The sequence below is a fragment of the Candoia aspera genome, chromosome 1 (assembly GCF_035149785.1).
Source record: "Candoia aspera isolate rCanAsp1 chromosome 1, rCanAsp1.hap2, whole genome shotgun sequence".
NCBI classification, from domain to species: Eukaryota; Metazoa; Chordata; class Lepidosauria; order Squamata; family Boidae; genus Candoia; species Candoia aspera.
The window spans coordinates 60,488,200-60,506,511 of record NC_086153.1 but is presented as its reverse complement, the minus strand read 5'-3'; the positions used below and the strand labels follow the sequence as shown (position 1 = coordinate 60,506,511).

Below are 18,312 nucleotides of genomic sequence, written 5' to 3'. Positions count from 1 at the left end.
TCTGTTCTGTTCCTCTTTTATTATTATTTTTCTTTTTCCCATTACCATCTTCTCATGGGAGCTATTTCTTTTTTGATTCCCACCCCACTCTAGTATTCTGAGGAGGAACAAGTAGAATCTTCCTTCTGATATGATCTGCTAGTATACTGGCTGTTGACTGCTGGTTATGCTACAATTATTTATTGCGTCATTGTCTCATAAACTTACAAGATGGTGAACACTCAAATATAATTAAATGCATAGCAGTAATAAAATGTTTTTAAGTTTAGGAACTTGCCATAAAAATTAGATACATAAATATTCCATGTCAAAATATATTTCATGTGCCTCACTAAATTTAAAAATGTGTTAACTGCTTTGCACTGACTTTCACACAAAGCCAAGAAGATGGTCAGAAGTGCATATGACTACTGAAAGGTGTGGATCTATGTTACTACTAACTCTCTTGAGTGTTTTGACAGTGAAATAGTTTGCTATAACTAGAGTAGGTGGTATGTAAAATTCTGGATATCTATGTCACATACCTTTCTTAAAACTACTGATTTTCAACTTTATTCAGTCATGTAAGTTAAGAAAATGTTCTTTATTTAACAATATGTATAACATTCCCAATCTATGTGTATGAGCTGCATAAAATATTGAGAACAATCTATAGCATGTTAACCAACTCTTGGCAAGATGACTGCAACCTACTCTTTGCAAATTAGTAGAAGCATGAGGAAATATCTCAGCATACAATAATATATGTTCATTCTATAAGAGCTTAAAATGTGAGATTTTGGCTTCCTCTGTCCACTCCCAGCAATGCTCAGCAGGATCCCTCAAGAATCTAGAGAGGCTTCTCCAGTGGGGGAGGAAAGAGGAGCTGAGAATATTCCTTTTTGTGAGCAAGATCAAAATGTAAGACTTGACAGCACATGGGGATCAAATACATGGATGCTGTTGATAAAAAAAAAGTAGTTTGAAGGTTAGTTTTCAGATAATCTGCATCAAACATGAAATTCAGGGTTCTCTTGTTTTTGCAAGTAATTTTCTTTTGTATTTGGGATTCCTAATTGTTGCTGCAGGTCCAAACACTTTTGGTCAGTTCTTTGAACTATCTTAGTTTCTTTGGTAATCATTTTCTCTTCCCAGCTAATAAACAATTAGAGGAATATATCACTTTTTTGAAACTAAGATTTTGGAAAATTACTGATAGTGTATTTGGTAGAGAAGAGTATTTCTCATATTCCTTCTTCATTGTGATAGCTTATATTGTCGTATACCATAGAATATTGGTCATTTGTAAGAACAGTAGTTGGTCAGATATTTGTTACATTTTTGTGTTATGTTTCTATTATGCCTTTGCTTATAGAGTTGGTATCCCTTTAGTGCTTTAGTATTGGAGTAAATAATTTGTCATTTGAAATTGGATTCAGCTTTGTTTCCAGTCAGAAGGATTTTATTATATGAGCAAAACACAGTGGAATAGATGGATAAATCAGTAATCTTTTGTTTCATGTAGAATATTTTCAGAGATGTAAAAACTGTATTCATGAGCAATCCATTTAGAAGGTGATTTGAGAGAGATTCTGTAAGGCAGGGGTAATCAAACTGTGGGACAACTCCTGGTAGTTGTGAGCAAATTGGAGGGGGACTGCATGTCTTTTGGGCTTGCACACATCAACCAGGTTTGCTACCTGAACTCTTCCCGGACAAACTGCCTGTTAAGTTGGAGAAGCAAAACAGAGAAGAAAACCTGGAGAGCAGTTGTGCAGGACTCCAGATTTGTGTGTGCAAGCCTCATGGCATGTACACTCAAAGCTCGATTGCTGTCAGAACTTGCTTCTGCTTTGCTTGGACAAGCTGGCAGCTGCCTTGTTCAGGCAAAGCAGGAGTGAATTCTAACAAGGTTGCAGCTGTCCAACTGTATCCCCAATGAAATCTTCATTTTTATTCTTAGAGGGCTCAGACAAATACATATATCATTTAGCAGGTGACTGCCTTGAAAATTTGAGAGCTCCTTATTAAGGTATCTTTTCAGAAGATGACATTTATTTGTGTCTCTGTTTTTCTTAACTTCTGGGGAGTCAAAGAACTGGATAGTTTTCAATAGAAAGAGGTCTATTGGCTTAAGGCTAACATTTCTTTTTTATTATCTGTTAAATGCCTCTTCCAGTTTTCCTGGCAGCTTGGCTATTGCTGTAGTTTCTTTCTACCCAATGGTATATTGATAATGGTTATAAATGACATTACTGTGCAAGTTAACTAGCCAGAAGCAAGATTCTGAAAGACTTAGCTGGAACATCAAAAATTTAGGTGCTTTTCGAATTAGAACTTCGAATAATCTTTCCATGCTATTTCCAGAATTTTATTTTCAAATTATTTATTTTAGATTAGGGGAGAGATTAATCCTAAATATAGGAAGTGGATAAAGAGAAAAATGAATGGAAAGAGAAGAGTGAAATGTGGACTATAAGAATTCACTTGTAGCCACAGGAAGAACAATAAATAATGTGTCACTCTAATAAAATTTAACTCTTACTTTGTTCCTTTTTAAACTTTGTTTCTTTAGGACACAAAAGCTACTAAATTAATTTGGTAAATCTGTACTTTATATAGATTTTAACACATAATCAGTATGCTTTATGCAGCTGCTGCTATTTAAGGGGCTAATCATACAATCATGGAGTTAAAAGGGACCATTTAGGCCATTGTGTCTAACATGTCACTCAGTGCAGGAACACAAATTATTGTCTACCCTCCAATGTTTAGCATCATATGAAGGGGAGCATACAATCTGTCTGGATAGCTGGTTCTACTACCTAGCTGAACATCTCTTATTCTTAGGAAGGTTTCCTAACGTTCATTTGGAATTTGCATTCTGGTAATTTAAATCCATTATTTTGTATCCTGCACTTTGGAACAATGGAGAACATTGTTGGCCATATTCTGTGTGACATGCTTTCAGATAGTTGAAGTGTATATCATATCTGCCTTAGTTCTGTTTGCACAAAGCTGAACATTCCCAGTTCCTTTAATCTTTCTCCATCAGACTTAGTTTCTAGTCCTCTCATCATCCTTGTTACCTTCTCTGAATCTGTTCTAGCTTGTCTTGTGCCAAGAATTAGTATCAAGAAATACTCAAAGTGAAATTAGACCAGTGCAGACTAGGATAAAACTATTGCTTCCTGTGGTTTGGGAATTATACTTAGTTGTATACTAATACTTATAGCTGTATATACTTATAGTTGTATAGTTCCTGGTTAAATTATGTTTGCAGTTTTGTAGTCATGCTGCACTGCTGACTCACATTTAGTTTATGTTCAACTGCTTTTCCAAAATCTTTTCTAGGAATACTGTTGCTAAGCCAGGTATCTTTTATTCTATACATCTGCATTTGATTACTGATCCCTAAGTGAAGAATTTTGCATTTGTGCCTTGTTAAATTTTATTCTCTGATTTTCAGTCCATTTCTCTAACCTATCAAGATCATTTTAAATTTTACTTCTGTCCTCTGGGATATTAGCTACACCAACTAATGTTGTGTCATCAGGAACTTTGATAAGAATTCCTTCCATTTCTTCATCAAATCATTAATGAAAATATTGAAGAGTACGACTGAAACTTACGATACCCCACGTATTCCAATAGGGAAACATGGAGTAGTGTCTTTGAATACTACTTTCAAGCTGACATGCATCTATTTAATTATTATGCCGTCCAGGCCTGCGCTTGACTAGATAGCTAATCAGGATGTCATATGGTACTTTATCAATGCTTTGCTAAAATCAAGATATATTCTATCTAGAATATTCTCAAAATTCACTAAGGAAGTTTATTATTTATTTATGAGGTTACTCTTTCACTCAATTCAAACAGACTCTGGGCAGAAGATAAACAATAATAGATATTAGTAATAAAATGATAATAAATAATGCAAATTTTAATATAATAAAACAACTATTGGCACCAATGACTCCACAGTCAATCTCTGAACATCTTCCAGAACAGCCTGTTTTTACCAAGTTCTGGAAGACCATGAGAATGAAGGTCATCCTCACCTCAGGGGGCAGGCTATTCCAAATGAGGGAAGCCCTCTGTGGTGAATTTCAGCGGTGCCGCTGGTTCTCAGGAAAGAGGGAGCCCATTCCAAGGAGGTGAAGGAGATAAGTGGAGGCACAGTCCAGGAGGCAATGGTGGGAAAATGAAGAGCTTCAGGATAGCCCCACCCTAGAGTCCCCCAGGTTATTTCCCTTTAGGTTAGGTAGAGTAGCTTTAGTCTGGCAAGATTCTGTCTATACGGTGTGAGCAAATAAAGAAATGGAGTTTGAATAGAGTGACTCTTCGTTGCTCTTGGGCTGGACCTGACATCCTCACAGAGAGCATCCACTGTTGGGACTCTCTTGGGGGAGATGGGCAGTAACTAAATTTGAATAATAAATAAATAAATAATGATGGATGGTGACTCTTTGGTCTTCTGGACAGGGTGAGCAGAATCTGTCTGGGAAAGGAGGTATTTTAGATACCCAAAGCTAAAGTTACATAGGACTATAAAGGAAGCAGTGGGACCTTGAATTGTACTCAGAAACACTGCTTGATTGCCCAGTCTAAAAATGAGATGATTAACAAGTCCACATTAGTGATTTGTTTTATAATTACCATATTGTTGTTTTCAAACAGTTTACAGATTCATCTCTTTATGAAGTGCTCTGGAATCTTCTGAAATACTCATGTTCTACTGAGTAATCTGTAGTCCCCTGGATCTTCCTTTTCCCAAGATGGAGAATATTTGCTGTTCTCCAGTCATCTGGTATCTCACCCTTTCTCCAACATTTCTCAAAGATAATAGAGTTTTGTGAAAGAGTATTCTACCCCTTTCACATTTTTTGAATGCTTATTAAGAAGAACATTAATTCTCATCTCAAGTGATCGGATGATTTCTGAAGGATTGTTCTGTAGACAATCAATGAATCAAAAAACTGAAATTTTTTGTAGAGGATTGCAGAGATAACTTTGAAGAAGGTACACAGGATCAAGTACAGGAAAATAAATCAATCCTGGAAAAAGAGAATACATGAGAAAGAAACTCAAAATAACTGTGCTTATTTCTGTTTGGTATAAGAGGAGGCAGAGGGAAATTCCTGCAGCCTTTCAAGCTTCTATTGCTCTATCCTACAAGAACAAATAGCATTCCAGTAATCCTTGCACTGTTTTCTGATCTACCATGAAGGGCTGACATTTTTGGATTACATGAGTGTGTTTTGTCTGGTGGAAACCAAACCATGCGTACCACTATAAGAACCCCATAGCATCTGTCAGGCATGGAATGGTGGTTTTTAGAAATGCAGCAAGGCAACAATCCCAAGTATAAAAACAGGTGTACAAGATAATGAATAAGGAAAAATAAATGTAGAGTTTTGAAATGGTCAAACCAAAATCAAGACCTGCAACTCATAGAAATGTGCAGGACCTGAAATGAGCAATTCATGCTAGAAAACTCTAAAATGTTATTGTTGAAGCAGTTTGCCATGGGGGAATGGGCCAAAATTCCTATACAGCAATGTGAGAGTCTCACCGACTATTACAGGAAGTGTTTGGTTGTGTTACTGCAGTTAAAGATGATTACTTTTTAATACTGCAGGTTGGAAGCAAAAAATTTAGAAAACCCTAAAGAGACAAATACTTTTTCACAGAGTTATACAATAACTTGTAATAACAATACAAAAACTTGTATACAGTGTACAAGTTTTTGGCAGACAGTAATTTCAGTATCATAGGATGCAGTTCAACTACCTTGTATAGCAGGGTAAAAGCTACACTGAAGCTTTGAGCTGGTCCTTCTCCATCTTACTACTAGCCACCTCCCAAGAAGCTGTTTAACGAATATTTTTAATGTTGGTAAATTATCATGCATTGGAATTCCTAAACTGTGGCTTTTCTGTGAAGATAGCTTATCAGTCTTTGGACTGTTGATAGCTGAGATGCTATTTTACTTCTTCCAGCTGAACCTAGTGAAATTTTGTAGGTCTCAGTGTTAACTGAAAGCTGTAGATCAAAAATACTATTGAGAAGGTAGGTGTTTTTACCGTGTTCATTGACAAGATTTGTTGACTGATCTGGCATCATGATATTGGACGGTATACTTCTGAAAGCTTAGTGATATTATGGCACAGTTAGCTGCTTGAGAATTTATTCATTATCTTTGCCTATGATGTATTTTAAGTATCCCAAAGCATTAGGGAATGGGAACAGAATGCAAATTATGTTATTTTATTATTCTTACTATTCAAAATCCTTTTGCAATCCTGCAGCATATTAAGAATATCAGAGGAAACTAAGAATAAAAAGTAAATTTATTGTAGCTTAAAATGTTAAAAATAAGAGTCAAAATTGTGGTGAAATTACCAAAAGACTAATTCAACTATGTGGTACCTGTTTTCTTTCCATATCTAATTTCTGCTTGACTAATCATAAGAGAAGACACCCAAATGCAAATGAAATATGGTAACTTGGTAGGGTTCTTCTGTCTCATTAATATGTGTGTGTCTGTGTGCTTTTCTTTACTTAGGTATCTGAACATCAGCATTTGGATTACCCAACTGAAAAGCTGGAGCAGAGTGAGAACAATGGTTCGGTAAGATTGCCAGTATTCTTACAGTAATTCTCTCTTGTTTAATCCAGATACCATTAGTGGGTGTTCTGTTTAGAGATTTATATTTTCAGCATAATTCACATATCATGTGAAGGCTCAAGGTTATTTGTTTTCAGTTTAGTATGATATACAGACTCACCCATTATGGTATAAAGTGATATGCAACCAGGCCTCTATGGTTTGTTCCCTAATTGATTGATAGATTGATTATATGCCGTCAAGGCATTGTTAACTCTTAGTGATCACATAGATAGATATTCTCCATGATGATCTGTCCCTAACCTGATCTTTCAGGTCTTCCAATGGTGTACTCATTGCCATTGTAACTGAGTCCATCCACCTTGCTCTTTTTCTCTTTCCTTCCAACTTTCCCAGCATTAGAGCCTTTTCCAGAGAGCTAAGTCTTCTCATAATGTCTCTGAAGTAGGATTATTTGAGCCTTGTCATTTGTGCCTTGAGTGAGAACTGTGAGTTGATTTTTTTCAATGATCCATTTGTTTGTTTTCTTGGCTGACAATGGTATTCTCAGGAGTCTTCTCCAACACCAAAGTTCAAAAGCATTAATACTCTTCCTATCCTGCTTCTTCAAAATCCAACTTTCACTTCCATAGAGTGTCATAGGGAATACCATGGCTTGCATGATTCTGATCTTTGTAGGTATAGACACATCACTGCATTTGAATATCTTTTCCAAGGCCTTCATAGCTGCTTTACCGAATGCTAGTCTGCGGCATATTTCTTGACTGCTTGTTCCTTTACTGTTGGTTGATCATAAAAGGCAGAAGCTCTCCACTACTGAAGCAAAAATGTGTAGCTCAGGGTTGAACTGTGGAGTGCTTGGTGTTCTCTGAGCCTTGTCGTTTTCTGGCAGATGTTTCATTACCAGGCTAGGCAACATCTTCAGTTTGCACTGAAGATGTTGCCTAGCCTGGCAATGAAATGTCTGCCAGAAAATGACAAGGCTCAGAGAACACCAAGGACTCCACAGCTCTCCACTACTTTGATATCTTTGTTGTCAGTTCTAAGGTGGTTGTTCTACCTGTTGTCATTAGTTTGGTGTTCTTTATGTTTAATTTTAGTCCCCTTTTTTCACTGTGATCTTTAACTTTTAGTCCTAGGGCTTGCAGATTTTTTGCATTTTCAGCTATCAGGATAGTGTCATGAGGATAGTGCAGATTATTGATGTTTCTTCCTCCAACTTTAAAACCACACTTGTCTTCTTCCAATCCAGCTTCCTTTAATAAATATTCAGCACATAGGCTATATCCTCCCCCCTTATTTATTCAACCTGTCGCACTCCTTTGCCAACCTGGAGCCGGTCTGTTTCCCATGTTCTATCCATACTGTGGCTTCCTGACCTGTATTTAGGTTTCTCATGAGAACAATGAGATGTTCTGGGATTCCCATTTTTCTGAGCACATTCCATAGCCTGACATAATTAACACAATTGAAGGTCTTTCTATAATCAATTAAGCACACACTGACTTCTTTTTGGTATTCTTTGGCTTTCTCAATTATCCAGTGTGCATCAGCAATAATGTCTCGTTCACTAAACCATGGTTTTCAAATTGAAGGTATGTCATACTAATGCATGCAGTATTAATTACAATGAACCTTAGAATTTAAATAATAGTACAAAGCACTCAGTGGAATTTATGTCACTGTCCAAAATATTTGGCTAGTCTTAGGAACGAATATAAACATGAAAGGATGCCTGTAACTTCTCTCCCTCTTTGAGACTCTGCTGTCCTCGTGCAGAAGATAGAATCTCTTGCTATCCTCCCCAGCTACAAGTTTGAAGCTATAAGGGATAATAGAAGTGCTGCTCGTATCTGTTTAACAACCAAGATACTCTTGATTTCTTGATGATGCGAGTCTTATCACCTTTCCTGTAGGAAACAGCTGTGTCAGTTACTAGTTTTGTTAGCTGGCTAAGCCCTCTTCCATTTTGTCTTGCTCTATAACTGCCTATATCAAAAACTCTTGCTGTTAGAAATAGGCATGTGCAGAGATTAGTTTATTGGAAGACGTACATGACGATCATCACGCTCATGACATAAGCATCCGTGAGCATATGGGAATAGAATATAGCATGCATGAAGTTGATACATGGCAAACGCTTTTGCTGTTAGTCTGGCAACACTAAGATGCCATAGTCCAATTAAGCATCGTTAAATAATAAGTACTGTGTTGTTTACAGCCCAGCTAGGTGGCAGCACTTAGCTGGATTTTGCTGATCTCAGAAAACTGAACAGGGTTAGTACTTGGAAGGGAAATCATCAAGAAGTCACAGGAACGTATACTAGACTGGGAAGTTGAAACATGATCTCAGAAGGTGGCAATGGCAAACCACATTCATCTAGCTCCAGGAAAATACCAGGGAAAATGCCCAGGAAGTCATCAAGGAGACTTCACCTTTTATTTGTGACTTTCAAACTTTTAAATGCTTAGTAAACTAAAGTGCCTATGTGCAGAGCAGCCTTTAAAATCAGATTGCTGGTGAAAGTGGCTTATTTCCCCTAGCACTATTTCTCCCAGAATAAATGAGGCAAAGCTACTTTGGCTTCAGGGGTAAGGGTAGATTGATGTATGTATTTCCTCCTCAGCATGCAGGGTAGGGCAAGTGTTAAATACTTGGATGGTGAAAACAGCTTCACTCCATTTCCAAGAGGAGAGAAGTCCCAATGCATGCATCTGTTATCTGTGAATCTGTCCTGACTACCAGGAAACACACTGAGACAATGACTTGGTCTCTAATATTTATTAGTAGTACTTAACAAGAATCCTAACAAACTGAGGAAGCGTGGGAAAACCCAGCCATATAAACCCCAAAGGTTAAGGCGGTCCCGATCTGTGTCTCTTTGAATGGCTGAACAGTTCCTCAGTGCTACGCATGCGCTTGACAGTCTGGGTGGGAGCCCCCTGCTCGCCATCCTTACTCATGACAGAATCAGATACATGCATTAATATACAAAGGTAATTTATGGACTTACATACCTTCTGGCATTCTTCTCAAATCTTCTGTATGGTGTTTGCAAGGTGATTTCTGAATGTTTAAAAACAATCATGGGAGGAATGGCTAATGAGGGCTGATCAATACAGTGGATAAACGGTCACTAGACATGGAGGACAGTGACAGTAGCTTCAGAGGGAGTTACCCTGGGCCATAGTTAATCAATAAAGAAATAAACAGCTTCCTTCAGGTGGAACTGCAGCTTTTGAGACATAGTCTTATTCTTCACTTGCAATCACTTACCATTAGGGGATGCAAGACCCGTGAAATTATATACTAGTAGAGAGTATGTTTAATAGACCTAAAAGGTTAATGTTGGTGTGTCCAGAATAAGTAAACAGTAGTGAAAATAGAATAATTTAATGAATTTTGCAAAAAAGTTTTGAAGCTAGTAATTATTGTGCAGCTCTACAGGTTCCATCCCTTTAAATTTCTCTGCTTGGGCTACAGACTCACATTTATTTCTAAGATTTTTATACTAGAAATTAACTGTTCAACTGATGTGTGAATTGTAACAAATTGTTCCACTTTAATTTTTAATTTTTAATAGTTTTATTTTAATTATTGTTAGGTGTTTTGTAGCTTGGTGGAACAAAATTAAAATATAGTAAATTAATTATTCATTTGATGAGTACAGTGAGAATTGCAATATTCCACGTGTCTCTTATGTCAAATAGGGAGAAAGGAAGTGTTAATTATCTAACCCATTCCAGACTGCTTTCAGGCCAAAAAACTGATCCACTTATTGACAAGTATTCAGTGAGAAAAAGGTGAATATAAGTACTTAATCTGAAATAACAACAAAGCATACATAAAATACAACAAAAACAATAAAAAGGCCCACAACAGCCAACATGTCTAGACCAATAAATCGATACTAATATATCAACTGGAATTAAAGCCATTGAAATAATTATTGTAAATATAGAGTAATCTGTATTTTCAGTAATTATTTAAACGGCTTTAATATTCTCCAGTTATATGACTATTTTAACAATTCTCTTTGCTTATTTTTCTTTCATTTTCACAGCTAGATTATCTTGGCATTAACCTGTTCAGAACTACATTCAGTCTGTTGGTTATGCTTTTGACTACTGATGAAGGCTAATAAGCCGAAACATGTATAGTCAGCATTATATCTGTTAGTGAGCACTGCAGTTGAAATATTTATGTCTGTTTATTGGTCTAGACATGTTGGCTGTTGTGGGTCTTTTTATTGTTTTTGTTGTATTTTATGTATGCTTTTATAATCCCATACAAAATATTAGTAAATGGCATTGTATACTGTATTTTAACTTGTGGCCTACCATATTTATATTTACTTGACCTTGTTGTTATTTCACTTTGTGTTTTTGGTTAAGTGGGTTCCCTTCTTTTTGTTCTATAACTGCTTAATCCTCATGAATCATTCAGTATCATTTCACACCCTTAATATTTGTATCTTGCTAGAATGACTTGGGAACTGGGATGTTGTTTCAGAGATCTTACTTCTTTCAGGGTTGCTTCCAGTGAGCGGTATTAATAGAGTTCTGTTCACATTCACAGGGAAGTGGGGTTGGGAAATCCTGAAGAGTTTTATACTTTTCCTCAATATGGCATTTCTGGGGCTATTCGTCTTCCTGTTCTGTCTGAATCAGGTGGAATATGGGTTGACTGCTGGTGGCTGGAGAACGTGATGAGCTGTCAGACACTAATAAATTGAGACTGGTATATATTGCAGTAACTATGCCCACTGGCTCGCAAATCAGAAGCCAACAACAAACTGTGGCTTCTTTCTTTAGTGTATTCTGAGAGTAAACCAAGTATAGTCCCCAGTTCAGACAGGAGCTACAAAAACAACTGCCTGTGATTTGCTAGTTATGCCTGCTTGCAGAAGGCACTAGCAGGCTTTATTTTGGGGGTGGGGTGGGGGGCTGGAAATGAACCATGATACCTTCTCACGTTGTGTAAATTGGCTCCAAAACCTGAGTGGATTACAGAAATTATTTTACATTAACTAAATTAATAAAAATGAAAATTGCTGTTGACCTTGTTGAAAAGGTACCGGGTTTCTAATCAAGCTTAAGCAGGCATGATACATTCTGTCACATATTATCTCACTGTTTACCTCTGCTTCCAGTTCCTTATTCTTTTTGTGTTATTCGTTCTATATTGAATTTTAGATTGTAAGCCCATCAGGGCAAGAAAGGATGTGTTCTCTGAAATAGCTCCATTTCTGCTTTTGATATCCTTATCTTTGTTCATTTGCCAAAACTCAAAATATATCAGTCACCACCACCACCACCATCTTCATCATTATCCAAAAACGTACTTCTCTCTCTTTATTTCTTATATTGCAGAGCGATGTGAAACATAAGGGTCCAATTGCTCCCCCCATAGCAGGCATGTAATGTTTATTTGGTTTTAGTTTCAGTTTGGTTAAAGTTGTTTTAGTTCTTGTATTCCTTAAAAGTATGAATCATTAATGTAGGACATTTTTATTGTCTTATGCTGAGAGTTGCATGATTGCACTGGTGTAAAAATAAAGAAATAAGCTTAAACTAAAACAGTGGCATTCATTGAAATGCACTACTGAGTGATTGCTACTGGCAAAAAGAGATTAAAAAATGATATGTGGTCAAGTAGCCTGTCGTGAGTGGCATTGCAGCATCTATCTGAAGGGACAGAATTTTGCCCAGGAATCTTAAAAAAACAAAAAAAAACAAAATATATTTATTTATCTCTGCTGTGTAGCAACCTCCCTGCCTGAGCTGCTGGAGGCCGTCTCAGGGTTGGCGGTGGAGTTCTCCAGGCTTATGGTTCTGGGGGACTTCAACCTGCCGTCCCTGAGGCGTGCCTGGGAGACAGCTTGGAATTCATGGCTACCATGGCAGCCATAGGCCTGTGTCAGACTATTCAGGACCCGACTTGAGTCAGTGGCCTCACCCCGGACTTGATTTTCTTGTCGGAGCAGTGGCAATGTGACCTGAGGGGAGAATTACAGCTATCCTATTGTCATGGTCAGATCACACCCTGGTGGCCCTGAGATTCTCCTATGCTGCCCCCCTCTGCAGGGAGGCAGGATTCATTTGACTGGTCCGGCCCCGGCAACTGATGGACCCAGTAGAGTTTCAGAGGGAGCTGAGGGTCATACCGCAGGATCTGCTGCATGGTCCAGCAGAGGCCCTGGCTGCTGCCTGGAATAGGGAAGCGGCCGGGGCCTTGGACAGGATCGCCCCTGTGCGTCCTCGCTTGTCCCATCAAACCCAACACTCCCCATGGTTTACGGAGCAGCTGAGGGTTCTGAAGAGGACTAAGAGCTGCCTAGAGCGCTGCTGGAGGAAGACAAAGACCGAACCCGACCGAACACAAGCTAGAGCCGCTATTAAGGCATACCTTGAGGTGGTAAGAGTGGCGACATTTCAGTATTTCTCCGCTCTTATTGCATATGCAGAATACCACCCAGCAACCCTGTTTAGGGTCACACAATCCCTCCTGGGGAAGGGGGGTTGGTGGCCTATCTTCAGGGCCCTGCTGAGGAGTTTTCTAAGCATCTGCAGGATAAAATCACTTGTATCCACTCTAAGTTGGACTCCAAGCGTGAGGCAGAGTCTTGGGAGATGCTGAGGGAACAGGTTTACCTTGTTATCTGAGAGCAGTTTGATCCTGTTGGGCCCGAGGAAGTGGACAGGACCCTCCAGGCTGTAAATGCCACCACCTGTCAACTAGATCCATGTCCCTCCTGGCTAGTGAAAGCTGCCAGAGAGGTGACATGTGGTTGGGTCCAGGCGATGGTTAATGCATCCTTGAGAGAGGGGGTGTTTCTGACAGCCTTTAAGGAGGTGCTGGTGCACCCCCTCCTCAAAAAGCCATCGCTGGACCCTACTGTTTTGGACAATTTTCGTCCAGTCTCCCACCTCCCCTTGCTGGGGAAGGTGGTTGAGAAGGTGTTGGCACTGCAGCTCCAGAGGGTCCTGGAGGAAATGGATTATCCGGACCCCTTTCAGTCAGGTTTCAGGCCTGAATATGGGATGGAAATGTCATTGGTCGCACTTATGGATGATCTTTGACGGGAGTGGGATGGAGGCAGTGCATCCATCCTTGCTCTTCTTGACCGCTCAGCGGCTTTTGATACAATTGACCACAGTATCCTTTATGGGTCAGCTAGGGGAGTTGGAGGTGGGCGGTGGAGTCTTGCGCTGGTTCACCTCTTTCCTCCAGGGCCAGTCCCAATTGGTGGTGATAGGGAGCGAGAGGTCCGACCCTCAGCCCCTCCTTTTTGGGGTGCCACAGGGCTCGGTACTCTCTCTGCTCCTTTTTAACATCTACATGAAACCTCTGGGTGAGATCATCATCACGGGATGAGGTATCAGTATGCTGATGATACTCAGTTATACATCTCCGTCCCGGGTGAAATAAGTGATGCTGTGACCGTCCTTTCCAGGTGCCTGGAGGCTGTGGGGGTCTGGATGGGGAACAACAGACTTCAGCTGAACCCTGGTAAGACGGAGTGGCTGTGGGTGGGGGGCTCCTCAGTATCTGGGAATTTAATATCTTTGGTTCTGGAAGGGGTTGCACTGCCACAGACAGAACTGGTGCAGAATTTGGGGGTCCTACTGGACTCACAAGTCCTGCTCAAAGAGCAGGTGACAGTCGTGGCCAGGAAGTCCTTTGCACAACTTCAGGTTGTGTGCCAGTTACGCCCTTTCCTGGACCGGGAGGCCCTTCTCACAGTCACTCATGCCCTGGTCATCTCCCATATAGACTACTGTAATGCGCTGTACATGGGGCTACCCTTGAAGAGTATCCGGAAGGTACAGCTGGTCCAAAATGCAGCCACTGGTACAATTATTGGTGCCCCTAGATCAGCACATATACAACTACTTCACAAGCTGCATTGGGTGCTGGTTTGCTTCTGGGTGCAATTTAAGATGTTAGTTATTACCTTTAAAGCCCTACATGGCATGGGACCAGGGTACCTGAGGGACCGCCTCATCCCCATTACATCCACCCGTCCCACGGAGGGCATGTTATGGACCCCGTCTGTAAGAGAGTTCCATCTGGCAGGATCCAGGAAGCACGCCTTCTCTGCAGTGGTGCCTGCCCTTTGGAACACTCTTCCCCCAGAGATAAGGCAGATTCCATCTCTTGTGGCTTTTTATAAACAACTAAAAACCTGGTTTTGCCACCTAGCTTGGGGCAGGAGGGGGAGTAATCACTCCTGGAGATGGTTAGCGCCCTAAATGGCCTTTTAGACATATGTGAGTGACTTTCCAACTATCGTCGTCATCTGGATTTCATACTATATTTATTTGAATATTATATTTGTATTTATATTTTTTATGGTATTTTAATGTTTTATCCCAGTTGTAAACCACCCAGAGTCCCCACTTAGGGGGGAGATGGGTGGTGGCAAAATTTGATAAAATAAATAAATAAATAAATTTATTTGAATGCTGGAATTATTGTTCTTTGGTTACTAATAAATGTATCGGCCTATACATTCTAAAACTGTAGGAGTTTATGAAATGTAATTAAGATTTGTCCAGAGTAAGCTAGCACTATCATAGCATTTTCTAAAGTAGGTCTAGGAAGGTGTCATTAATGCAATTTTAGTTGATTAATGAAACTGTTTTTGTGCAGGGTTATTTCAGATTTCCATCAATTTTAGTTTATATAAAATTTTATGTAATTTTACAATTACATAAAATCTATAATTTCAGTTGATGTAAAATTATAGTGCTCCCATGGAGGTTGGCATTATCGTTAGAAATGGTTATTTCATTCCTCTACTTCCCTTGTCTAAGGAGCAGATTCTGTTGCATATAATCCAGCTGTGGTTTGCACAGTGCTTTTGGAGGAGCAGCAGGAAAGGTGTCAGGCTTCACTCAGACAGATGCTTAAACTAGAAGGGTTGTGGGCAAAGATTTGAAGACACAGCTCTCAATGAGATCGTTCTATTGCAAATACTAGAAAAGTCATTAATAACAAAGTAACTATAGGACTCAAGCCGTATATTCAGCAGACCCATCATTCAAATCTTCCTCTTGTCCTTGCATCACAGTGGACTGAGTCATTTGTTTCTTACTGGGAGCAGTGGTTAATTCCCATGGATTGTTACTGTAATGGACCAGTCTGGTCTCAGGCCCTTTCTTCTGACCTTGCCCATTCAGGCCTTCAGAGAAGCATAGATCTCCATCTCTTAGACTTGAAATCTTGAAATTGCTTTTGATGGAACCTGGTTGTGTTACTATTATGGGATTAAAAATGAAGGATTGTCTCTATGTAAGCAGCCTTGAGCTGGAGGTATCCATAACAAACTCCTGTATGCTGACAGCAAAATGACAAGCCTTGTGTGATGACATTGTCAGGTAAATAAAATAGCTCTGCACTTGCAGCAAAACATCTGAGGCAAGTGTGTCAGTTGCATGGTGACATCATCATGCATGTAGCATCATTTTCTTCCTCCTCCTCTTGCCACCATATGAGCACCATGCCATGAAGGAAAGGCAGACTATAATCTAATCTATAAATTAATAAAATAAATGTCTTTTTCTATATTGAAACATGTGTTCGGGTTATAGGGAATTAGGGATTTCCTGTCTTGAATTCAATATTTATATATTTTAAATCTCTATGGTGTATTCTTCAAACATTTTAAAACTGAATTTCCTTTCAAGGCTTCCTACAGCTCCTTTCTGTTCTTCTTTCGCCACTGCACTGAGTGGTGTAAAGATTCCATCTTACAGCATACATGTGTGTCTTTTATTGCACACAAAAACTATGGATTTTTAGCTCTGGATCTAATTCTACTGTTGAGGCCAATATTGCTCTGCATGAAGATTACTAACTTGCTTATTTACTGTATTATGGTTGTTTGGGTTCCTTTTGTTCTCTTTGTTTGGAAATAACTTCTATTTTCTGAAGAAATCTGGGAATGAGTTGTTACTTTCATTTCCAGAAAGATTCACTTATCTTACTACTCTTCTTCACTCAGGTTCTGAAGTCACTTTAAAGAATTATTTCTGCCCAGCAAAGATTAAACTATATATTGGATATCCTGCACAGCTCTGTTAGATTTCTATTTCCTTTGCAAGTTCTTGTTCCTGTGTTTACTTGGAAAGTTATTTAGTGTTAATAGGAGGAAGGATTGTGACTGTTTTTGATTCTGTGTCCTCTTTCTACTCATGTACGTACTTAACTTACTGCTCTGCCTGCAGTCTTATTATTGCAGCATTTTGTCAGTAGAACTGAGAGGCTCTTATTCATGGAGCCTTGTCACTGAAATAAGAAATAAGGAAGAAGAAAGTTATTTTACCAATTTCAAATTTATACCTCACCAATGTACCTTTGCTTTGTTGCCCCTTGTAATCATTTCTAAGGTGTTGCTGCCCTTACTGTTTCCTGAGGGGTGATGGTGTAACTTCACTTAATACAGCCAGATATACTGGACTACATTCTCATCATCCTGACCACTGCAAAGTTTGTTAAAGTTGATACAAATTGTAGTCTAGGACATATAGAGGGACGAGACTGGGGAAATTTGTGTTATTAGATTGCTGTTTTGGTGTGGTGGGTTGGGATGTTAGTTTCTTTTTAACAATTCAAAAACAATTGCCAGTTTTGACTTACTGTTTTTTGTAGCTCTTGGGCGGGCCTTTAAAATGTATGTGATTATTGTGTAATGTTCATAGAATGTTACATTAATCTACTCATTATTTGCATAACGAAAGCATTGCTGTTAACTTTATTTCTAAGATCCGATTTATCGGAGGAAAATGAAAACTTTACAGAGGAGATGTGGGGAATAAGAGGAGAGCCACTTGGGGCTTCATCGTCTCACAATCAGGTACAGGGAAGAAAGGCTGGCCCACTTGAATGAAGAACTCAACTGTGGACAAAGTTGGGGATGTGAGAAGATGATTATGAGATTTGCTTGGCTATGCCTAGGGAAGAGATGAGCCGTACCTTTTCCTGTTGTTGCTTCCAGAATTCATCCTGGGGAGCAGAGTGATGAATTGGACAGCAGCTTTCCTTTGCCTTCTTACTTAAATAATTATTTAGTCTATAAATTAATAAAATACATGTCTTTCTCTATATTGAGACATGTGTTCGGGTTATAGGGAACTAGGGATTTGCTGTCTGGAATTCAGTATTTATATTTTAAAATCTCTATGGTATATCCCTCAAACATTTTATAACTGAATTTCCTTTCTAGGTTTATTAAAGCTTCTTTCTGTCCTTCTTTCACCACTGCGGTGAGTGATGTGAAGAGCTCTTGGACCATAATCTTTGCCCACTAATCTGCAATTATTTGTTGTTAAAATAGACAGTTAGATATAAAAGATACATGCTTGATTGATGTGAGTCAAGAAATTTTCTTTGTTCTTCTTGGATATTTGAAATACTGAAGTATTTTAGTATTTATTTAAAATTTTATTTATTTAAAATTATGGATATGTTGGAGTTAAGAGTGCATATTTAAATGTGAACTCGACTTAGCTGATAAGCTCTTTCGCTGCTGAATGCCTAAGTATGTGAATTCTCATTATTTGTGTGGGAGGATTCAAGTTACTCACTACATTTATTTTGTGCTTAAAAGCTAGTACAAGCCTCAGAGGCAATATTTCAAACTGTAGGTAGAAAAACATAGAAAACTGTGGAGCTCAAATGTAACGTATTTATA

General features: G+C 38.8%; 1 protein-coding gene across 1 annotated transcript in view; it reads left to right on the top strand.

Annotated features, from left to right (window-relative positions):
* Nucleotides 1-18,312, top strand: part of GLP1R (glucagon like peptide 1 receptor) — a 126,975-nt gene that overhangs the window by 20,487 nt on the left and 88,176 nt on the right. Inside the window, exon 2 of the mRNA XM_063290122.1 lies at nt 6,551-6,616. Coding sequence (XP_063146192.1) covers nt 6,551-6,616 — 66 coding nt within the window. The remainder of the gene's footprint in view (nt 1-6,550; nt 6,617-18,312) is intronic.